The sequence below is a fragment of the Syzygium oleosum genome, unplaced genomic scaffold (genome assembly GCF_021117445.2).
Source record: "Syzygium oleosum isolate NSW1041296 unplaced genomic scaffold, Sole_v2.1 Sole_v2.06, whole genome shotgun sequence".
Lineage (NCBI taxonomy): Eukaryota > Viridiplantae > Streptophyta > Magnoliopsida > Myrtales > Myrtaceae > Syzygium > Syzygium oleosum.
The window spans coordinates 3,758,520-3,783,463 of record NW_026607490.1 but is presented as its reverse complement, the minus strand read 5'-3'; the positions used below and the strand labels follow the sequence as shown (position 1 = coordinate 3,783,463).

The 24,944-nt window shown below is 40.3% G+C and overlaps 1 protein-coding gene across 1 annotated transcript; it reads left to right on the top strand.

The window, feature by feature from the left end:
* The first annotated feature begins 16,736 nt into the window (after positions 1–16,736).
* On the top strand, positions 16,737–18,702 carry LOC115683030 (linamarin synthase 1-like). Its single transcript, XM_030607410.2, has 2 exons — positions 16,737–17,405; positions 17,569–18,702. Exons 1-2 carry the CDS (start codon positions 16,880–16,882, stop codon positions 18,498–18,500), a joined length of 1,458 nt encoding a protein of 485 aa, XP_030463270.2. The 5' UTR covers positions 16,737–16,879; the 3' UTR covers positions 18,501–18,702.
* Positions 18,703–24,944: the final 6,242 nt, after the last annotated feature.

The window sequence follows — 24,944 nt, the reverse complement described above, 5'->3', positions numbered from 1 at the left end:
GTCCGGGAGAAGATGGCTATTCAATGATGTGACACAGTGGTGGCTTGCCGCCACCATGGCATGAAGATCAGATATCGCAAATAGCCCGGCAATTCGGCTACGGAAGGTGACCAAACTCAGTGGCACATAAAATCTCATAATGTTCATGTGTGAATAGTCAAATACAACATAGTAATGGCCTGTGAATAATGCCAACCTCCAACCTCAATCCATGTTCATCCATTGTCCCAGTGAGAGAGGGCATTAGATCTACCCATCTGAGTTAGAGTTTTTAAAACATCATGCGTAAGAGAAGAATTGGATCACAAAACTCAAAGTAAAGACTAGACTCCGTGAGAAAAAAAAAAGAATAATGACAAAACTCTTACCAAATCCTACTCAGTGCTAAGCTTATTATTAGATCACGATACTTATTTTTATAAGAATCGAACTACATTTTTAAAATAATTGAGTCACGAGCTTTCCGTAGATATAAAAATCGAGTCAATGGAATATGGGGGGAAGAACAGCAGAAGTGCCAAAAGTTGTGTACGGAGCTCACTTTGGTGCCAAAAGTTTCAAACGGATCACTTAAGTGCTAAAAGTTTACGTCGGCGATCACTTAAGTGCTAAATCAGAGAAAAAACGATCACTTAAGTGCCAACAGCGAGAAATTCCGATCAAATTTAATACGTGGCTTTTATATTTAAATTTTAATGATACGTGGCATTTCCACGTGTATAATTCAATTTTTTAAATATTTTTTTCTGATTTTTTCTTTCTTTCTTTTCTTTTTTCTTTTCTTTCTTTTCTGTTTTCTTTTCTTTCTTCTTCTTCTTCTTCTACCATGGCCGATGGCCGGAGGCCAGCCACCGGCCAGGGCCGGCCTCGCCGGGCGTCGCCTTCCACCGGGCGAGGCTCGGCGAGGGCCGGCCTCGCCGGATCTGGCAAGGCGAGCCCTCGCCAAGGCCACGGCGGCCTCGCCGAGGCGTCGCCTTCCTCCGGGCGAGAGCCGGCCTCGCCAGATCTGGTGAGGCGAGCCCTCGCCAAGGTCACGGCAGCCTCGCCGAGGCGTCACCTTCCTCCGGGCGAGGGCCAGACCTCGGCGAGGCCGCGGTGGCCTCGGCGAGGGCCGGCCTCGCCGGATCTGGCGAGGCGAGCCCTCGCCAAGGCCATGGCGGCCTCGCCGAGGCGTCGCCTTCCTCCGAGCGAGGGCCCGGCGAGGCCGCCGTGGCCTCGGCGAGGGCTCGCCTCGCCAGATCCGGCGAGGCTGGCCCTCGCCTGGGTAGGGCGATCCCCGGCGAGGGCTCGCCTCGCCAGATCCGGCGAGGCCGGCCCTTGTCCGGAGGAAGGCGACGCCCGGCGAGGCCGGCCATGGCCGGTGGCCGGACGCCGGCCATCGGAAATAAGAAGAAAGAAAAGAAAAAAAAGAAAAGAAAGGAAAAAAGAAAGAAAAGGAAAAGGAAAAGAAAAGAAATGCTACATCAGCCTCCGGCGAGTCACATCAGCTTGAGAAATTAATAAAAAAATGCCACGTCGGATTTCCGGCGATGTGGCACTTAAGTGATCGCTTTTCACAACTTTTGACACTTAAGTGATCTGTTTGAAACTTTTGGCACCAAAGTGAGCTCCGTACACAACTTTTGGCACTTCTGCTGTTCTTCCCCCATGGAATATGGGACGGAGAGGTATGCCCGGTCAAAAATTTTCCTATGTTAACCCTATATAACTTTAAAATGAGATTCTACTTTTACTTGTATAGATAATGGAACTATCGTTTTATTAAAAAGACCAAAAAGATAAAATTATTGATTTAGGAAGTAGATTGAAATGAAAAGATATTTTAAAATTTAGGTATTAGAGTAATTATGAAAACTTGTGAATAATACGAAATGATATATTTGATTTTGTTGTGAAAAGTTAAGGGATTAAATTAAAAAAATTAAAAATTAAGGGATTATATTGCACTTATTTTTTTTATACACTTAAAGATTAGATTGCAAGTCTGTCTTGCAGTAGTTTGACTTATGGGGACTTTCACCTTTATTTGATCAAAAAAAGGATTACAGTGAAAGTTTAAGAAAAAACATTGAACGAATTAAGAGTTCGTAAATGATATTGCATATTGTATTGAAGTTTAGGATCATCAGTTTCATTTCCTTATTACAAATGTAAAATGATCAAAAAAGCAATCGAACCAATCGTGGAATTGCCATGATCTGTCGCCTCTTTCCCATTTTCTGCTTGTCGTTTTGACTAGGTCTTGGGCTTCGAGTTCTTGAAGGATGGCGGGTTTAGAATCATGTGACCAAATATTTGATGCGATCGAAAATAACCGGAAAAAAAGAACTTGTAGCTTTTTCCATTTGGTATCGCCGAGGAAAAAAAAAACAAAAGAAAGAGGACATGTAGTTTTTAAATTACTGTGGAATTGCTAATTAAAGTGGACCTGCTTGTGTCGGACAAAAACAAGCATTAAATTACAAAGGAAGATCTATTATTGAGATGATGATTTAGGACACATTCGATCATCGTAATTGTGAGATCAAGTGGGACTAAAAAGTGATTAGCATCTTGTTGACACCAAAATAAGAATCGGCATAAGTGCCGAATCGGCTTTAATGCCGAATATGGTGTATAATGGAAATCAACCATTTGCCGAAACACGTCTAGACCAAATTCGGAAACATGTTGAGAAGCAAGTGTGAATGGTATCGTGTCCCGAATTCGGTAGTTGATGAAAATATGTATACTTACCGAAATATGGAGAGTTATAGTTCGGGACATTGGAATATTTATACCTCAGGACAACGACACTTTCCAGAAATTCGGGAGGTTCACGCTTCGAGAATGCACTGAAGAATCACAATCCAATCACGTAAATCACGACAGCAAGAAGTTACGAGCAGAAGTGGGGATAGTGAGCACGAGCATATTATGGGAAGTTACTTGTCCAGATTTGAAATCATCTTAGCAGTTGAGATCAAGTTTTGGCGGACAACAAAACTAAAAAAAAAAAACGTGGTTAGAAAGGCAGTTATTGGAAGCGCCAAAATATTCAAAGTTTGAAAACATGGAAGTAACCAACGAGCAGTTGCAGGACAGGGGGAGATACAAATACTCAGAGGAAACAAAGAAGAAGGACACGACTAACAACAATGCAAAAACACTCAAGCTTATCTGCACTTTAGTTTTCTATGCATCTTTATTTCCTGTATTTACAGCTTCCTGTAGCTTTAGTTAACTTTCGAGTCATTTACAGCTTTCGTAGGAGTATTGTAACGTAGCTTGAAACTCTGTTTAGTCCAGATCCATTTTCAATCCATCAGATTTCTATCCATTCCATACAATCCTGTGTTACACTTTACGTTTCACCACAACTCTCTTAGTAGTCAAACCACAGAACCTACCTTAATAAAAATCGAAGATCGAAATTTCGGTGAAGGATATTCCTCGTCGTAAAACGAGCGAACATCTTTTTGGCACGCCTGGTGGGACTTGCGTGGTAAGGTTTGGAGAAATGGTGAGAACCAGGCAATCTGAAGGAATACCGGTTGGTAATGTCAACAATCCAGTTGATGAAGCACGTTCTGAACACTCTGCGGCTAATCAAGTAGAGGAGAATGCCGACATTCCTCGGCAACTAACTGAAGAACAAGCCCATGCGTTGGCACCAGATAACACCTTGGTAGCCACGATGAAAAGGATGTTTGAGGAACAGCAAAACGATCTTACCAATCATATAATGCGACATGTGACTAATGTGATAAAGCCCACGGTGATCAATGCTATAAATGAGGTACTATCGCGTCCCAGTTCCACCATTTTATGCAAATCCTCTTGGGACAACATTGTTCCCACCAACATCGGGACCTCCTCATGTGGGGTATAACGGTAATGGGGGATCAAATTCTCAACCTCCTGTTAGGATTATACCAAGGCCAGAGAATCCTACCCCGATAAACCTTGTGAACGGTGTGAGTGCCTATAGTTTCCCTCAAAATGCCCCAAATGATGTTAATTTGGTTAATCCCATTGTCACAAATGCACCACCAGTGATGAATGTACCTCCACCAGTAAATATGCCTAATGTTGACCATATCAGACCACTTGGGCCTCAACCATATCCTCATGTGATAGAAAATCCCCTTTATAGGCCACCACCACCTGTTAATTTTAACATGGAGCAGCAAGGGGTAAATCGACCTCAACAGTTTGATCCTAGGGGTCAAGATCCTTGGTTAGGCCAGCAGAATTTAAGACCATGGAACCCAGATAGAGTTGCGGAATTGGTAATGCAACAATTGGGAGCAGAGAGAGGATTGCCAAGGCCAGTATATAGGAAGCCACATCCCAATTGAGTTGATAATATACCATATCCAAGGGGTTTCAAGATGCCAGATTTTACTGTATTTACCGGAGAGGAGGATCAGTCAACTGTGGAGCATGTGGGTCGATTCCTGGCACAATGTGGGGAAGCTGGAACTAATGAGTATCTAAGGTTAAGGTTGTTCCCATTGTCTTTGTCCAAAACAGCATTCACTTGGTATACAAATTTGCCTGCGAATTCGATTCAAACATGGTCCGAAATGGAAAGGCAGTTTCATTCTCAATTTTACCGAACGGTACCAGAGGTAACGGTAGCCGATCTGGCCAAAATGTATCAATATGGTACCGAGACAGTAGATCAGTTTATTGCACGTTTCAAGAAATCCAGAAATCGATGTTTAACATCACTCACTGAGAAGGAGTTCACTGATTTGGCTTTTAACTGTTTGAAGTTTAACCTTAAGGAAAGATTTGAAGGACAAGCCTTTGATGATCTCTTTCAGTTAAACGCTCGGGTTTCTAAGTACGAACACTTGTTGAAGGAGAAAGATAAGAAGCCGAATAAGGACAATCGGCAGACAGTGGCATTTTTTGAAAGTACCGAACATGGTGCTACAGCCGAAGAGGAAAATGAGATAGCCGTAGCAACCATGGTGCTTGAAAAGCCGTATGAGTGTCCAGCACTTAAACCGGCTAGGGTGAGAGATGTGTCCAAGTTCAAAGCTAAGGAGACCAATAATTATTCCTTTGATATTTACAAGTTAGATGAAATATTTGACCTGTTGTTGAAAGATGGAATGATCAAATTATCTGAAGGACAGGTAATCCCATCAAAGGAGGAGATAGCAGATAAGAGATATTGCAAATGACATCATTTTACAACTCATGATACGGTAAATTGCATTGTGTTTAGAAAAACAATTCAGGAGGCAATTCGCCAAGGCAAGATTAAATTTGCCAAAGGCAAAGGCAAGGCCCTAATGGAAGTAGACACAGACCGTTTCCCGAACATGATCAACATGATTAATATACGAGAGACAATAGACGATAACAACAAACAACTCTGCACTCGTTATCACCAGGAGCTGACTCGGCAAGATCAGGAGTTTCCCAGGTTCCAATTCATGAGGGGAACGAGAGGGAGATACCGATCGGGATCATTTGTTCGTAGGGTAAGCGGACCATGGGTAAGATCTGAGATTGTATCTACCGAAAATTCTTCAGTATAAACAAGAGAGGAGGCAATTTACCCAAGGCAGACAGCACAGGTGTTAGAAAGAAAAGATGTTGGTCATAAGCATGAGAGGAAGGAATATGACACTGATTCATCTCGATTAGCCCTACCAATTAGGGAGTTGGATACGCAAGTTCATGAAGAAAATGAAACATTACCAAAGTCTGCAAAGAAAAAGAGTTTATGGCAGCGATATAAAGAAGGTGATCCCAAGGTTGGATTGCTTGGAGAACCTAGTGGGAAGTTTGACTATGTGGTCTATTATGGAAATACAGACGATTATCCACCTCCATCATTGTCAGTTGAGCTAACTAGTTGGGGAGATGAGTTCGATGATCCACCACCATTAATATCTCAGGAAATTCACAGAAGAAAAACTGTTAAGGTATCGTATGACCCTCCCGAGGGAAAATGGTCAACAGTTAAAGCGCCGGGACATGCGTCTTATAGAACCATCAAGAGGCGTTTCCAGCGAATGAGAAATAGACAAAAGAATTTTGAGAGTGGCAAAGCTAGAGGTATAGCAAGGCAAGGTTTACCTTTCACATCTGTCAGTAGGAAAGGTAATTGGGTTTGGAGAAGAAATCCCGATGAAAAAGATCACAGTAAATCAGAACTAGGTGATTCGGGAAGTGGCTCTCACATCCAAATGAAAAGGGAGAAAGAAGCTGCTCAGGTTCAACAAACAATTAATTTTGGGCAGGTTACTGTAGCTCTCAACCCAAAGCAACAAGGGAAGGTGGAACAAAAGGACTTGGATCCTAAGTTGTCACAAAAAAATGGCGAGAAAGTGGAATATGTTGAAGCAGATTCGGGATATGCTTCAATCGGATGGACTGACATTCGGGATTGTTCACGTGAGGGTTATGCTGTCGAATCACCAAAGACAGATCTACAGTCCTTTGCTTGTTGCCGCTTCGGGGATATGAAAGCTGAATGGATCCCCAAGTCAAGCTTGGCATTAGAAGAATTACACATTCTTTATGGAAAACGAGTTCGTATTGCAAGAAGTTTGTGAAAGGTACTTCATACATTTGGCGGAAATGACAAAGCAAAATGTTAAAGCCTCAGATTGTATTGATGAATGGAAAGAGTTGCTAGTCAAAGAAGACAGAACAATGGAGGCTCAAGATCCATTATTAGAGGTTGATATAGGAGAACCTGGTTGTTTCCGCCCAGTGTATATAAGTACGTTTTTGCAAGGGGGCATGAAAGACAAATTGGTTAATCTGATCAAAGAGTACAAAGATTGCTTTGCATGGGATTATCATGAAATGGCTGGTTTATCAAGAGATATTGTAGAACATCGCCTTCCAATCAAGAAAGGGTTTCGTCCGCATAAACAATTAGCAAGAAGATTTGCTCCAGATGTGGTCGGTAAAGTCAAAGAAGAAATAGAAAGGCTGCTGAAGGCAAAATTTATTGAAACAGCCAGGTATGTTGAGTGGCTTTCAAATATTGTCCCTGTGAAAAAGAAGAATGGAAAGCTGAGAGTTTGTATTGATTTTCGGGATCTAAATAATGCCACTCCAAAGGATGAATACCAAATGCCCATGGCAGATATGTTAGTAGACTCAGCGTCGGGAAATGAGATGTTATCATTGATGGATGGTCATTCGGGTTATAACCAGATTTTTATTGCTAAGGAAGATGTCCCGAAGACAGCATTTAGATGTCATGGTGCAATCGGGACTTTTCAGTGGGTAGTTATGTCTTTCGGATTAAAGAATGCAGGAGCTACATACCAGCAGGCAATGAACTTTATTTTTCATGATATGATCGGTAAATTCTTAGAAGTTTATATTGATGACGTGATGGTTAAGTCAGCCCAAGAAGATCATCTGGATTATCTCGAACAGGCATTCATTAGGATGAGGAAATACAAATTGAAGATGAATCCAACCAAGTGCGCCTTTGGAGTACGAGCAGGAAATTTCTTGGGATTTTAGGTCAATCAGAGAGGAATCGAAATTGACAAGAACAAAGCAAGGGCTATCATGGAGCTTTCCCATCCTACGTTAAAGAAACAATTGCAGATGGTGATTGGAAAAATAAACTTTCTTAGAAGATTCATTGCCAATTTATCTGTTAAAATGGAGCCGATGACACAGCTTTTGCGTCTTAAAAATCAGGACAAATTTGTATGGGGAGAGAAACAACAAAAGGTGTTTGATTTGATCAAAGCCTATCTAATGAATCCTCCTGTATTAGTGCCACCAAACGCAGGCAAACCACTGAAATTGTACTTATCGGCTACCGATATAACTATCGGGAGTATGTTGGCACAAGAAAATGAAAGTGGAAAAGAACAAGCGGTATATTATTTGAGCAGAACACTAACTGATGTTGAAAAAAGATATACCGCAATTGAAAAATTATGTCTATCTACTTTGCTTGTATGAAGTTAAGACATTACTTATTGCCAACTAAAGTGCATGTGATCGGCAAGACCGATATAATAAAATACATGCTAGCCCGACCTGTTATAAAAGGGCGTATAGCCAAGTGGGCATTTATCTTGTCTGAGTTTGATTTGATATATGTGCCGATCAAAGCAGCAAAAGGCCAAGCCATTGTTGATTTTCTTACCGAATATCCATGTTTACAAATGGAAGAAAATGGGCAGAGCTTCAGTCAAGTGCTACCATGGACTATGTACTTTGATGGATCGCGTGCTAAGGGTATGGTTGGAGCAGGATTGATAATAATTTCTCCCGATGGGGAACTTACAAGGTGTGTCTGTAAGTTAGACTTTGAATGTTCAAATAATCAAGCTAAATATGAAGCATTAATTATTGGCTTGAGAATATTGATTGAGTTGAAAGCACAGTTCATCAAGGTATTTGGTGATTCACAATTGGTAGTGAAACAGTTAAAGGGGGAGTACCAATATTCACATGAAAATTTGATTGGTTATTACTATTTGGCTAAAAAGCAATTAGAGCAATTCAGAGAGTATGACATAATCCATATTAAAAGAGACACAAATTTCGAGGCTAATGAGTTGGCTCAAGTAGCTTCTGGATACCGAATATCAAAAGAGTTGGCAGACATCATAACTACTATAACGCTGTCGGTACCTTCTATTGAACAAAGAAAGATACCGATAGCAGTTAGTAAAGTAGTTCAAGAGGATTAGAGACAAACTATCATCGAATATTTGAAGAATCCAGATTCAAGAGATTGAAAACTGAGGATGCAGGCCCAGAAATATGTTATATTAGGAGAAGAATTATACCGAAAATCCTCAGATGGATTGCTCTTACGCTGTCTTGATGAAGATAATGCGAAATTAGTTATGGCAGAGGCACATGAAGGTATATGTGGAGCCCATCAAGCAGGAATCAAGATGAGATGGCTATTAAAAAGGTATGGATATTTTTGGCTAGCAATGATGTAGGATTGTATCAACTATGCCAAAGCATGCCTTTCGTGTCAAAAGCATGGACCGTTACAACACGTACCTGCTATGAAGCTCCATTCTATCATAAAGCCATGGCCATTTAGGGGACGGGCAATGGACATAATAGGTAAGATCTATCCACCCTCTTCTCATAAGCATAGTTACATTTTATTGGCTACGGATTACTTTACAAAGTGGGTGGAAGCCATTCCGTATAAGAGTATTACACAAAAGACTGTGGTCAAGTTTATTGAAGAAAATATAATTCATCGGTTTGGCTTACCTGAGTCAATTACTGCGGATCAAGGAACAGTATTCACTGGAAGTAAAGTAATAGAATTTGCACGATCAAGAGGAATCAAAATGGTCTATTCCACACCATATTATCCCCAGGCGAATGGACAAGCTGAAGCAACTAATAAGGTTGTTATTGGACTGATCAAGAAACATATGGAAGAAAATCCAAGAAAATGGGATGTTTTACTGTCGACGGTGTTGTGGGCATACCGAACATCACGAAGATCAAGCATAGGTGTCAATCCTTATATGCTTACATATGGACAAGAAGCAGTTTTACCGATGGAGATAACAGTACAATCTTTAAGAGTCCAATTGTAGAGTGAAATATTGTCCGACGATTATAGAGATTGGATGCACATAAATTTGGATGAGCTAGATGAGGTTCGTGCGGCTTTTTTGGATCAGTTGATTGCACAAAAGAAAAGAGTGGCCAGAGCTTTTAATAAAAAGGGTTAAAGTCAAACAATTTATTGTGGGAGATTTAGTGTGGAAAGCAATCTTGCCATTCAACCTCCAAAACAAGGAATTCGGTAAATGGTCATCAAATTGGGAAGGTCCGTATTTGGTTACCGAAGTGCTTAGTGTGAATGTATACCGATTGATGGATGTCAATGGAAAAGAATTATCACGTTCTATAAATGGGAAATTTTTGAAGAAATATCATCCATCAATCTGGGAAACACAAGGAAATTAATCTATTCATTCGAAATGAAAGTACATTCTAATCTTGGTCACAAAGGTCTGTAAGTCATTAACAAGTTTGGGGTTTTGAGCTACATGATGAGAATGCAAAGCAAGATCCTGATGGAGTTTGGATTGTTGTCCCTCGAGATATTCCAGGCGACGAGAAAGAAAGCGGACAATTTCAAACTTCTCCCAAGCTTCTTGAAGCAATTGCCTGTACTTGTTTGAAGCAACTTCAACCATAGACTTGACACGGGAAATTTCATCTTTGAGTATCCTCCGCTCCACACGATGATGATTAGAAAGGAAATTGAGAAGTTGACGTGTCATCTCAACATCATCTCTAGCTTGAGTACAGAAGTCCTGAGCTTGAACATATTTCTCTTTGGAATATCGTAATCGGGAAGATTCTTCCTCAACTTGAAGATGAAGGGCGTCAGCTTCCACAATAACAGGCTTTAAATTCCGAATTTCCCTCACATTATGTTCGAATTCATCAAAACTAGCAGGGAATAAAGATCATAGCTCCCAAACTAGATCCAAGAAGCCAGAATCCGCAGACAGAAACACTTTGGATCTAAAGAAGTTGGTCAAATCGGTAACTTCTACCTTATGCTTGTAATTCAATAATAAAGCATGATGTCCTTGAGATAGTAATTCGTGCAGTCGCTTCCATAAGGACCGATCACCTAGGTAGTGGAATAAACAAGTTGTCCATGTTAGATAGTTGTCAAAGCCCAAATCTGGTAATGTTCAGTGGAAAATTTACCTTCATAGGAAATGCGATGTCTTGACCGGGACCAAAGAAGCAATTGGGATGAAGAGCCATGTGAAGACATCATGAACAGGACTGTGAGTTTCCAGGAAAGATTTGGTAGCCTGGGCAGTTATAAAGGTAAAGGATATGGAGCAGATTGTGGGTAGTAGTGCGCCAGAGTTCTTTTTGGGAACTAAGATAGAGGCAGAACGTGGTTTATGCATATGGACAAACAGTTATCTTATTTTTGGGAACTAAGATAGAGGCAGAACGTGGTTTATGCATATGGACAAACAGTTATCTTTGAAGTTAGTAATTCCGGAGAGGATAAGCAAAAGGGAAGGTTATTATTTGACATTTAAGTTATGAAAGTTGCAATTGAGCAATTTTCTTTGAGTTGGTTTAAATGTCAAAGGAGCCGAATCGAGATTAAGTTTAAACTTTGAGCAAGAGGATTAAATTATTGATGTGAACAGAGTACAGCGTCGGGAGTTTGTGTCATCGGGATATTGAGTGAATGTAAAGGAGATCAAAATCCAGCAAGCAAGACTTTCAATTCATTGCCATTTGGCCAACGGAGTTTTGGCCTCGATTATAAAGTCTCTCAATTCAGTCTCAAGCCTATAGTTGTCATCCATGATCTCAGCTCTCTTCTTTTCATGGACTCTAACCACTCCAATGGTAGCATCAAATTCTTTCTCCAACTCCCGACATTGCTTCATTTTGCGTCTGAGTGTAGGACAGAAAGTTGAAACTGTGAGCTTCTGTTCTTCCAATTGAGCATTCACCATCCTCAGCTCTGCCTCAAGCTCTTCTTTCCTGGTCTCCACGCGCTGAAGTTTGCTCTCTTCAACTTTGAAATTGTTGTAGAAAAGACGAGCATTTTCACGCTTACGGGCTAGCTCATCTTGGATTGCCAGTCCTCGGTTTTCCCCAAAAAGAAGGTGAGGAAGCTGATCAAGGTTGACTCTTATTGTGCTCACAGCATCCACAAAGCCAACAGCAAAGAGATCCATCTTGTCCTGGAAAGGCTCAGATGAAACAAAGGATGGATTACCAGAACACACTTCCTGGAGGAGAATCCTTGCTTGGCGTTCCTTATCAGAGTTATTGATCAACTTTCCATAGCCAGGTTCCAAAAAGTTAAGGAGCTTTTCCCATTTAGCTTTGGCTATTTCTCTAGGAATTTCGGCTGATATTGATAAAGTTGAGGACTCTGGAGAATCTGGAGCTGTGGAAGAGCTAGGATGAGTACTTGCTAATATCCTTTCCAGTTCTGCCTGTTTAGCTTGAGAAAAGATTTCTATCTCGGCAGGTGGACTAGGCACAGCCTGAGATGTGGAGGGAGGTAAAACAGTAATTGTATAAGTAGCAGGTGGTACACTTGATGCTCTTTCAGGAATTGAGGTCTCTTGAGGCTCATCAGTGACTGCAGGTAGTGGTACACTTGGTGCTCTTTCAGAAGTTGGAGTCTCTTGAAGCACATGGATGGGCTCATCGGTAATTGCAAGTAGTGGTACATTTGATGCTTCTTTAGAAATTGAAGTTTCTTAAAGCACATGAATAGTCTCATCAGTAACTGCAAATGTTGGCCTATGTATGTTAGACAACAGCATAAAATCTTGAAGCAGACAAAAGATAATAATATTTACCGATGAAAGACGAAGAAAAATCTTTTTCAGATCCTATAGCAGGGGTAAGAGTATCCTTTGGCGGTATACTCTCTTTCGGATGTGGAACAGAAGGTGGTTCTTGAATTGATTCAGCCTTTGACAAAGGAGCAAGAATCAGTGGTAAAGGATTGGAAGCTGGTGGAGTAGGAGCCTTGCCAGGAAGAGAAACTGGAGAAGCAGCACGGGGCTGATAGGTCTTAAGAGTTCCTGGATTAATCAGAAGATAAACAAGTTAAGGCTGTAATAATCTCCAAAAGTAAAGCCTGAGGATTACCTTTTGGTGTGCGTGGCTTTATCATGGTTCGTAGTGTGGGTTCTGGAGATTGACTCATTGAGGGAGAGCTCTCTGGAGGTGACTCTGAGGATCGAATAAGTACTTTCCTCACCTTGTGTTTTGCTGGTACTTTCTTTGGAGCAGGAGCAGGTGAGTCTGAAGCTTTCCTTTTCTTACTCACTATAAGAATAAAAAGTCAGATTGGAAGTTGAGTATCAAATAAAATACATGGATATGGAAAAGCAGAATCAAGTTACCTTTAGAAGTCTCTGCTGGTTTGGTTGAAGGTACATTGGCAGCTTCGATTGTTTTTGACAATGTGAGAGGAATAGCATCCTTTATCTTCAGGAGAATTTGATCCAGAGAATCTGAAAATACGGTCTTTCGATAACCATCCCACCAGAGGTCAAAATCGGCTGAAGAACGATTGGGATATCCAATGAACTCGACAACACGAAACAATCGATAAACACCCCGAACCAGTGTGGTCAGTTCAACAAAAGGTTGGTTATCTTTTAGCTTGCAGGATATTTTGTCAAAGGAAGCATAAGAAAAGGTATACAGGGCACGAGGAAAGGAACGATTTTTAGAAGAAGGTTTTGAAGACGAAAGGGCAAAGCGCGCGAAGTGAGGTGACGAAGCGACAGCAATAATAAAACGTAAGTGTCTTTTCTTTCGGCATTTAAAAGAATTAAAAGTCCTTTTAATTCTTTTAAAATGGGGCATATGTTGACACCAAAATAAGAATCGGCATAAGTGCCGAATCGGCTTTAATGCCGAATATGGTGTATAATGGAAATCAACCATTTGCCGAAACACGTCTAGACCAAATTCAGAAACATGTTGAGAAGCAAGTGTGAATGGTATCGTGTCTCGAATTTGGTAGTTGATGAAAATATGTATACTTACCGAAATATGGAGAGTTATAGTTCGGGACATTGGAATATTTATACCTCAGGACAACGACACTTTCTAGAAATTCGGGAGGTTCACGCTTCGAGAATGCACTGAAGAATCACAGTCCAATCACGTAAATCATGACAGCAAGAAGTTACGAGCAGAAGTGGGGATAGTGAGCACGAGCATATTATGGGAAGTTACTTGTCCAGATTTGAAATCATCTTAGCGGTTGAGATCAAGTTTTGGCGGACAACAAAACTAAAAAAAAAAAAGTGGTTAGAAAAGCAATTATTGGAAGCGCCAAAATATTCAAAGTTTGAAAACATGGAAGTAACCAAAGAGCAGTTGCAGGACAGGGGGAGATACAAATACTCAGAGGAAACAAAGAAGAAGGACACGACTAACAACAATGCAAAAACACTCAAGTTTATCTGCACTTTAGTTTCCTATGCATCTTTACTTCCTGTATTTACAGCTTCCTGTAGCTCTAGTTAACTTTCGAGTCATTTACAGCTTTCGTAGGAGTATTGTAACGTAGCTTGAAACTCTGTTTAGTCCAGATCCATTTTCAATCCATCAGATTTCTATCCATTCCATACAATCCTGTGTTACACTTTACGTTTCATCACAACTCTCCTAGTAGTCAAACCACATAACCTACCTTGATAAAAACCGAAGATCGAAATTTCGGTGAAGGGTATTCCTCGTCGTAAAACGAGCGAACACATCTCTTAATTATTGAAGCGTGTTCGAGGAAATCATGTCACCTAACCACCTTGTCTTCCTTCAAGAATCTAGTAGGGTCAGTCGAATCTGAGAGACCTGGACACTTGTGGTTGGACAAGCTGCTGAAGTTTCAGACATGCACCACGTGCTTGTACAAGCTTTCTCTTCCGCATCTAATATTCCGAGAAGACCGACAGAAATCGGATAGGTTTGGCAGACTTTTAGATCAATTCCATCACCAAGAATACACTTAGAACGCGAATGATAACCATTCTATTCCTGGAATAGATTTCTGGTCAGAAATAGATTTTTCTGTTTCTATATCCTGTACGAGTTTTTGAATAGAGATACGTGTTTGATAACGACACAAAATTTCTCCTTTCGAAACAGAAATTCGTTTGATAGGCCCTCTAAAATATCTGCCTCTTATGCTCTTTTCCGTTCATCGAACGAGTGGTGGTCGGCGGCTGGTTGCCGGCGGCGAGAGGCAAGAGCGAGCGATGAGAAGAGTCTTTGTTTCTCTTTTTTCCAAAAAAAAGTAGAAAATTTTTATTGTTTATTTCTGTTCCAAACCTATTTCTACACTAAAAATTTGTTTCATAAATTAAAAAAAAATGAAATTGCGTTACCAAACAGATTTCTGTTCTAAACTTATTTTTGGGAACAGAAAAATAGATCTTGCCAGAAATATAATGATTATCATACGTGTTCTTATTGAACTTGCCCTAGAGAGAAACAGAGGTGATGGGTTCGTCACCCCTGGAAGTTAGTTCTTGTATCTCTAACGTCGCTACGTAACAACAACAGCAGCAGCAGCCGATCATAGTCATCGCACTCAATTCGCATCAGATCACTTCGAATTGTTTACATCTCTCCTCGTCGTCTCTCGCCCTCAATGTCTTCCTCGATCTTTTCCTTCCCCTTCTAAGTCAAATCTCTCGCCCGTGATGGCATCTCCTCCTCGATGCATCTGCAGTGTCCTGGCAAAACACGATCCCCGCTGAAAGCTACGTGAAGACGTGACCCTTTGTCCTTTTGACTAGTCTCATGCTCGAGTTCTTCAACGACGGATTTCGAACCACATCCCCGAACATCATCGGACATATATTGAGAACCGTAGAATTGCTGGATTGTTAATGTATGGACCTGGTTGTATGGGACTAAAGTAGGACCACTGTCCGGTTGTCTTTTTGCATGAGTAAGTCCATGGAGATGTTTTGGACCTATCCGATCACAACGATCGTGAGATCAAGTGTGAATAACAATTTCGTAGCGGCTCTTATCACTTAATTGATAGGATACGTATACGCAATGATCTTCCAAATTTTCGGGAGATCGACAGAAAATATTTTCTCGCGCTTAACTACTGAACAAAGTAATTACATCAAAAATCACGGGCATAGGCTGATTAAAGAATGACTGATGCGTAGACTAGGAAACGGCGTCACAAAGTTCGATTCTCACTTCATCGAGTGCAAATAATTTCGACGTTCAACTCCATGCCTGAGTTTCAAGCACACCTCTAGACTATGATTGAAATACTTCGTAGATCGAACGTTCTCTCACCTGAAGAAAGAAACAAGAAGGAAAACACTGAATGCCAAAAATTTATTTGTTTCGATCCACTTATTCTCTCGTCAGCTAGGAAACTGATGTTGGTCATGTATCAAAATTGACTGACCTTCCCAAGGCACAATGGACGTGTTAAAAGGCAATCAAGTCACCCGACAACTTTGCCGTTGGGAGAATTACAAAAATAATCATAAACCTATTATATTTATACTAATTCAGTCATAAACTTTTATATGGTGTCAATTGAGTCCTAAACTTTTTCATATTTTGCTAATTAAGTCAATCTGGCCAATTTTAGTCTGAAATCACTGATATGGGCACCGGTTATGTCATGTAAAACGGACCACTCTCACGTGAACATTTTTAATAGTAGTTAAATTTTTTTAAAAAAATTTCTTTTTTCTTTTCTTTTTTTGAACTTAGGCCCAGTGTGGGCCGCAACACCCTTGCCAGCCCCGAGCGAGGGCGTCGTGGCCCTCGTCTCCCTAAGTTAAAGAAAAGAAGAACAAATAATAAAAAATTCAAAAAATATTAATATATTATTAAAAACGTCCACGTCAGCACCGGCCGTTCGTGCCACGTAGGACAGCAGGTGCCTAAATCAGTGATTTCCTATCAAAATTGGTTGTATTGACTTAATTAGCAAAACGAGAAAATGTTTAGAACTCAATTAATACAAAGAAAAGGTTTATGATTGAATTAGTAGGTTTAAGACTTTTTTGGTAATTTTCCCGTCGCCGTCTTCTTTGAAGAATCTAGGATCGGCCAAATGTAATTTACCAGAATATCCCTTATTCTATGATTGGTGCAAAAAGTCAAATACACCAATCACCGGAAGTTGTCTTATATAAACATATGTGCTTGTTGCTGAATTTTCCAACACGTGCATCTCCCTCTATCTAGCGCTACTTGCATAAACTCTCTTTTGCGCATCTAATATAGATCTGAAAAGACCGACCGAAACTGAATAGATTTGGCAGACTTTAGATCAAGTTTCATCACTCAGTATACACTTCTTGATCTTGCCCTAGGGAGAGACAGACAGGGGATGGGTTCGTCACCCCCAGAATCAAGAAAATCCAATGCACTTGCACACGCCGTGTGCGTCCCCTTCCCGGCCCAAGGCCACATCAACCCCATGATGCAGCTCGCCAAGCTCCTCCACGCGCACGGCGTCTTCGTCACATTCGTCAACACCGAGTTCAACCACCGCCGCCTCCTCCGGTCTAAGGGACCCGACTCGCTCCGAGGCCTCGAAAACTTCCGCTTCGAGACGATCCCGGACGGCCTCCCGCCATCGGACCGCGACGCGACGCAGGACGTCCCGACCCTCTGTGACTCGACCCGGAAGAACTGCTTGGGCCCTTTCAAGAAATTGCTTGCCAGGATCAAGAGCGACGAGGTTGTTCCGCCTGTAAGTTGTGTGATATCAGATGGGATAACGGGTTTTGCCAGTGAAGCTGCGAGGGAGCTTGGAGTTCCAGAGGTTCAGTTCTGGACTGCCTCGGCTTGTGGGTTCATGTGTTATTTGCAGTACAGAGAGCTTGTTAAGAGAGGGATCGTTCCATTCAAAGGTACTTACTTTGTTTATATATTCATTTTTGCTTCTCTCGGATAAATTCACTTAGATCTTTGTTTGTTTATTTAGTTATCTCCCCATTTTTGAGTTATTTCCACTCATCTGTTTCTCTTGTTAAAGTTCTGAATTGGATCCTCACTACATATTAAATGTAACAGATGAAGACTTCCTGAACAACGGGACGCTCGATGATCGTGTTGATTGGATCCCCGGAGTGAGAAACATCCGACTCCGGGACATGCCGAGCTTCATGCGAACCAGAGACCTGAACGACATCATGTTCGACTTCTTAGGAGAAGAAGCGCAGCACTGCCTGAAATCATCTGCTATCTTGTTCAACACCTTCAATGAGCTCGAACACGAAGTTCTGGAGAAAATAGCAGACATGTCCCCTCAAATTTACTGTGCCGGGCCCCTTTCCTCTCCCATTCAGGATATTCACCCGAGCTCTGTCAAGTCTTTCCGGTCGAGTCTGTGGCAGGAAGATTACAGCTGCCTCAAATGGCTCGATCAGAGAGAAGCCGAGTCGGTTGTGTATGTGAACTATGGGAGCATCACTGTGATGACTGAGGAACACCTGAAGGAGTTTGCTTGGGGGCTTGCAAATAGCAAGCACCCATTTTTGTGGGTGATCAGGCCTGATGTTGTGAAGGGTGATTCCGCAATTCTACCACCGGAGTTCCTGGAGGAAGTGAAAGACAGAGGGTTCTTGACGAGTTGGTGTCCACAGGATCAAGTCCTGAGTCACGGATCAGTCGGCGCTTTCCTAACGCACTGCGGGTGGAATTCTACCTTGGAAGGTATCTGCGGAGGCGTTCCTCTCATTTGCTGGCCGTTCTTCGCCGAGCAACAGACAAACTGCCGGTACGCATGTACGGAATGGGGGATTGGCATGGAAGTGAACCAGGATGTGAGGCGTGAGGAAATAGAAGCTCTTGTTCGGGAAGTGATGGAAGGGGTCGGTGGGAAGAAGATGAGGGAGAATGCTAAGAAGTGGAAGGAGAGAGCTGTGGCAGCCGCCGGTCGTGGAGGGCCATCGTACAATGACTTCAACAGATTCATTAAGGAGGTTGTCCGTTTGAACGGTTAGATTAAAAAGGAAGAATTAAGAACTCCGTGGTTCAAGATTTCCCTTTTCTTTTTTGCAATCGGTTAGTTTGCCCAGTTCCTTCGACTTGGTATTTTAAATCATACGGCAGTAGATGATATCCTAAACCTATTAGGAGCAATCACTCCGGGCAAGAACTCGAATGTTTGCCCAGTCACTTTCACTTAATGCAGAGTTGTCAACTCCGACGACGATTGCAGAGTCCTACTCGATAGCGATATCTCTTTATGACTATAAAAGATTTGTTCTTCTGCGGTCTATGCTTGATCTATGCTCAATCTTTCCCATTAGCGAGCATACTTTCACTAACCTCCTGTTTAACTTTTTTTATTAGCAACTCGATGTGTAGTAAAAATAACATTGCGGAAGCCAATCGGAAATTCACAATTAAATCGAGAGCGAGAGAAAATTGACAGAAAAATAAAATGATGAACAATAAAGGACACAAGATATTTAAGTGGTTAGGTTCGAGTATCGGAAGTTACGTCCACGGGAAGAACCAATCACCAATTATCCACTAACAAATTGGAGAATTCCACAATCATAATTGCTCACACACTCGAGTGTTTCTCAATCACATAATTGCGCCAAATATCCACAGTGTTTACGGCACGAACACCGTGTTCAGGACTCCCTTTTGTTCAGAAGAGAGAGAGTCCCTTCTGTTGAGTTGAATGTACTCTGCACACTCTATCCTCCTGGTGCCTTTCTTTGACTTGTTCCTTACATTGCTCATGCTTAGAAATTTGTTGAAGAGCATATCAAACTGTTTTGGATTAGATGGGACGACATCCTCAGAGGATAAGTGAAGCTTTACATGCGAGAAGCACTAAGAAGACACAAACTGCCCCTTTAGCAAAACTTCATTTCAAGAGTTCCGTCAAGTGATTTTTCAGTCAAAACAACGTCATTTATATTTCATTTAAGTCAAATAGGTGTCCATATAGACAAATTTTTAACGATACTCATTTATGGAATCTTGATAGAGAATAAATGTGCCACATAAATATAAATTTAAGATTTTTTGTGTCACAGAAAAAAAAATTTATAATAAATATTTGACAATGGGTCTAGTTTGAGATTTGACGACATCAACTTTTTTATTTCTTCTTGCATTTGGCAACTTAGGGTGCGCATGAATACCATTCTGTGCCGGGAACTATTTCTGAACAGAAATGATTTTTTTTATTCTGTACCCAGAAACAATTTCTGAGTATTACCACCCGCCTGGGTGGCGTTGCTGGAAAGGGCACTCTTCCTCTCGCAAAAGGTTGGGTGTTCGAATCCCGGGCGCCGCAGGGTGACTTAACCGGTGCACGTGTGTGGTGGCTAGCACGTGTCGCCCCCAGGGTTTACCTCCCGGCTGTCGACCGTGCAGGGGTTCCCTGGGTTACCAAAAATAAAAAAACGATTTCTGAGTATTTGAAGGCGTTTGATAAACTGACCAAAATTTCTATTCCTAGAGTAGAAAAGAACAGAAATGCGTTTGGTAACTACACAAAATTTATGTTCCCAAATAATATTTTAATAATATTTTGAATTGTTTAAATTTTTTTTTTCTTTCTACCCATTTTCTTCTTTGGCCATGGCCGGTCGCCGGCGACCGGCGGCCGGCGATCGGCCACAGCCCAGGGCCGGCGAGGGCGTCACGGCCCTCACCGGCGGAGGAGAGGGTCGCCCTCGCCGGCGAGGGGCGACGGCCGGACCCTCGCCGCCCGGGCGAGGCGGCCTCGCCCAAGACGGCGAGGCTCGGCCTCGCCCGGATCCGGCGAGGCCCAACCTCGCCGTCGCGACCCACGGCGAGGTCGGCATCGCCGTGGGTCGCGACGGCGAGACTCGGCCTCGCCGGATCCGGGCGAGGTCGAGCCTCGCCGTCTCGGGGCGAGGCGGCCTCGCCCGGCGGCGAGGGTCCAGCCTCGCCCTCGCCTCCGCCGGCGGCCGGCGAGGGCCGTGACGCCCTCGCCGGCCCTGGGCTGTGGCCGATCGCTGGCGGCCAGCCCAGCCCAGGGAAGAACAACACAAAAATAAGAAAAGAAAAAAAAAAGAAGAAAAAAAACTGATTCTCAAAATTGTGCCGAGAAACAATAAGTAACTTTTTTTTACTTCTTGTTTCTCTTCCAAAACTGTTTCTCGGCACAAATTTTTGCAAAAATGTGCCCGGGAACAAAAAGTTTACCAAACGCATTTCTGTTCCCAAACTATTTCTGGGAACAAAAGAACAGAAATTTTCACTGTTTGACACGTTGCCAAACGGGCCCTTAATATTCCTCAGCCAGTTGGCTCGTTTGTTCCCATGCGTACCTACATCTGTTGAAAAGAAGGCATGGAGCAGATAATAATTCAAGACTGGTTCATGTCGAGGTCCCATGTCTGTCTCAATAATTTCAAGCAAGGACATTGACACCAATTGTTCATAAGGACATCAACACCAATACTTCATAAATTTTAATTCAGTATGTAATATCATTCTTAAATTATTAATTTATTCAATGTGACTCTTAGACTATTTTTAAATGTTCAATGTAATTCTTAAATTTTCAGTTTGTTCAATTAAGTTCATCAACTTTCCATAACAAACTCAGTCTTTCGGTACTATTCACAATTTTCTATAATTGCAATTTTACACGGATTTTAGTATATCTTTTTATTTCAAGTGTTTTCTTGGATCAACAAAAAATGTGTAATCTTTTTATTACCTTTTTACCTTTTTTATCTTTTAAATATCGTGATACTTTCATTTAAGCAAAATTGAACTTATGATCTCTATAATAGTAAAAGTAGAAACTAATTTAGAGTTGTATTGGTTAATATTTCTATTTTTTTAAGTCTAAGTGTTTTCTTAAAGATATTTGAAACCTCTATTAATTTATCTATAGTTACCCATACTTATATAGATCTCGTTCCTAATTTTTGGGATTGATCAAATTTTCAATCTTGTGTGTTTTGTGTTTTCTAAAAAATAAGGAACAAGATTTTGATTTAGATTAATATATGTCCAAATATTTATAGATAGGTTAATATCGTTTCTAAATATCTTTATGAGATACATAGACATAAAATAGCAAGAGTATCAATGCGATACAGCTCTAAAGAAGTTTCTACTATTACTATTATAAAGATCATAAGTTAAAATTTACTTAAGTGGAATTATCGTAAAATTTATAAAAACCAAAAAAGTAAATAGGTAATAAAAAGATAATATAACAAAACGATATTCTAAGATTTGGGTAATGTTGCAATTATGAAACTCGTTAATAGTACAGAAGGAGCGAGTTGATTTTGTTATGGAAAATTGAGAGACGAGATTGAATAAACTGAAAGTTTAAGGGATACATTTAATATTTAGAAATAGTTCAAGGATCATATTGAACGAATCAAAAGTTTAAAGAAATCAAAATATGGACAAAAATTGTTGGGAAATCAAAATGTGGTTCTTCGTGTGGATGGCTGTTGTGTTTCATTTCATCTAACTGAATGTAACGACTAACCCAACCTTACTCACCCGTCGATTCAATCTGAGCAATGCAAGATATGACTTCAGTTAATTTGTGAATTTTTTAGTGGACTCTTGGAATCTTTGTGATGTTCGATTTATTAGATGTTGAATAGTGAAAAAACTATCAAAAGTTACGCCTTAAATTACCAACTTCTCTTCTCTGGTAATTCTCTTTTCTTTTACTAACTTCTATTTACCTTTCTTCATTAAATTTATCAACTATTATATGATATTATCAACCTTTGTTTCGGTGACCTCCAAGCTTTTTTCCAATAAAGTAACTCAATAGGAAAGTAGGTAAATTAAACAAACCAAATAAATTTTGATGACTTACTCAAATGAGAGATCCGAAGTTAGTTTATAACTTTATAAAAAAAATTGATAAATCATTTAAGTTGAAGTTAGTAATTTCATTCCGACCAAAAAAAAGTTAGCAATTTTGTATAGGTGTTAATAAATTTAAGACGTAGTTAATAAGCAAATAAAAGTTGTAAAAAATAAGAGAAGTTGTTAATCAAAAGAAAATAAAGTTAATAATTTATAAAATGAGTGGGTAAATTAAGATCCCGCTGAGAAATGTAAATAAAAGTTTGTGAATGGTAAAAAAAGGTTACCATACAAAAAGGAACTAATAAATATCTGAGTAACTCAATGAGACTTGACCCAATACTAAGTAGAAATTTAACATAAAAAAAGTTGGCAAGTCAAGCTAATATAGATTGGTAATCGCGAAAAAAAGTTAGTAAATAAGGAAATTGCTAACCAAAGCGAATAAAAGGTGGTAATTTAATAAAAAAAATTGGTAAGTTAAATTAAATAATTAAACTTTGGTAAGTAACTCAAATTGGTAACCCAAAACTAATGACTAATTTAATATGACAAAAGTTGGTAGGTGACTCTTATTTGGATCGGTAATATTTTTGTAAGATTTAATAAATCAAAACGTTAATAAGTTATACAAACAAAATTTTATAAATTGGTTCAAAATTCCGTAATTTACAAATTAACAAAAAAAGTTGGTAATTTTATAATAGTATTGGTAAGTTACTAATAAGTTACTAATATATAGTATTGGTAGTAATGTAGCATACAAAAAAAAAGCTGGCGAGTTACGCTAATTTAGATCAATAATCAATAAAAAGAGTTAGTAAATATGGAATTGCTAACCAAGGTGGATAGAAGTCGGTACCTTGATAAAAAAAATTAGCAAGTTGAAAAAAAAAAGAAATCAAACTTTGGTAAGTAACTCAAAACTAATGGCTAGTTTAATTTAAAAAAAGTTGATAAGACTCTAATTTACATTGATAATTTTTTTATAAGAGTAAGTAAATTTGAAACGCAAGTGAGTTTTACAAACAAAAGTTTGTAAATAGTTACAAATGTTCATAATTTACAAACTAACAAAAAAGTTGACAATTTTATGAAAGTATTCGTAAGTTCCTAATAAATTGTAGGAAAAATCCACCATCATTTTTTTTGTTTTTGCCATAGAAATGAGGTGATATCATAAATACAAAATACAGAGCCCGAAAAACGGAAGGATCAGTTTGAATTGTGTGTCCACCGTCCCTCCCACCTTTCAATTTACAAAGAGAGGAGAATTTGGGGACAATTGTTTTCCACAAGGAACGAATTTAGACTAAAACAACGATTCAAAGTGCATCTAAAGCGTTAAAACACACAGGAATCGGACACTCATCATGCTCCGCCGTTTTAAATGCCCATTTTATGGTAACCATGAAAACCCCTCACCTTAGAAGTGAGTTCTTGAATCTCTAACACTGCTACGTAACAACAACAACAGTAGCAGCTGATCATAGTCATCGCACTCAATTCGCATTAGATCGGTTCGGATAGTTTACATCTCTCCTCGTCCTCTCTATCCCTCGACGTCTTCCTAGGTCTCTTCCTTCCCCTTCTAACTCAAATCTCCTCCTCGATGCATCTGAAAGGTCCTTGTACAACATGTTCCACGCCAAAAGCTACGTAAAGACGTAACCCTTTATCCTTTTGACTAGTCTTCATGCTCGAGTTCTTCAAGGACGGATTTCGAACCACATCACCAAACACCATTCGATGAGGTCGATGCGTTTTAAGAATAGCCAGGAAACGAAGTATAGTTTTCATCTATTGAGAACCATGGAATTGCTGGATTTTTAATGTATGGACATGGTCGTATCGGATGCAACTAGGACCATTGCCCAGCAGTATTTTGTCTGTTTGCACAAGTAATTATGCGGAGATGTTTTGGACATATCCGATCATAGCCATCGTGAGAAAAGTGCAAATAATAATTCCGCAGCGTGTGAGTATTTCGCTTAATTGACAGGATGCGTTTAAACTATGATCTTCCGCATTTTCAGGAGATCGATAGGCAATGTTTTCTCGTACATAACTACTGAACAAAGTAATTACATCAAAAATCATGGGCGTAGGCTAAATTAAAGAATGACCCGTGTGTAGACTCGGAAACATCATCACAAAGTTCATTTATCACATCATCGAGTGCAAATAATTTCGATATTTGACTCCTTGCCCGAGCTTCAAGCAAACATCCATGACACGATTGAGATACTTCGTACATCCGACATTTACTCACCTGAAGAAAGAAAGCATAGGAAAACAATAAATGCGAAAATGATTTGCCCTAGACAATAGACATTCGCTATGAATGTCTTTTTTGATCCTGTTATTCTCTCATCAGCTAGGAAATTGATGTTGGTCATTTATCAAATTGAATGACCTTTCCAAGGCACGGGGGACGTGTTCGAGGTAATCAAGTCATCTGACCACCTTGCCGTCTTCTTTCCAAGAATCTAGGATCGGCCGAATACAAAACACCAGAGTATCCCTAGGCACTCTATAAATTGGTATAAAAAATGAAATACACCAATCACCGGAAGTTGTAATATATAAACATATGTGCTTGT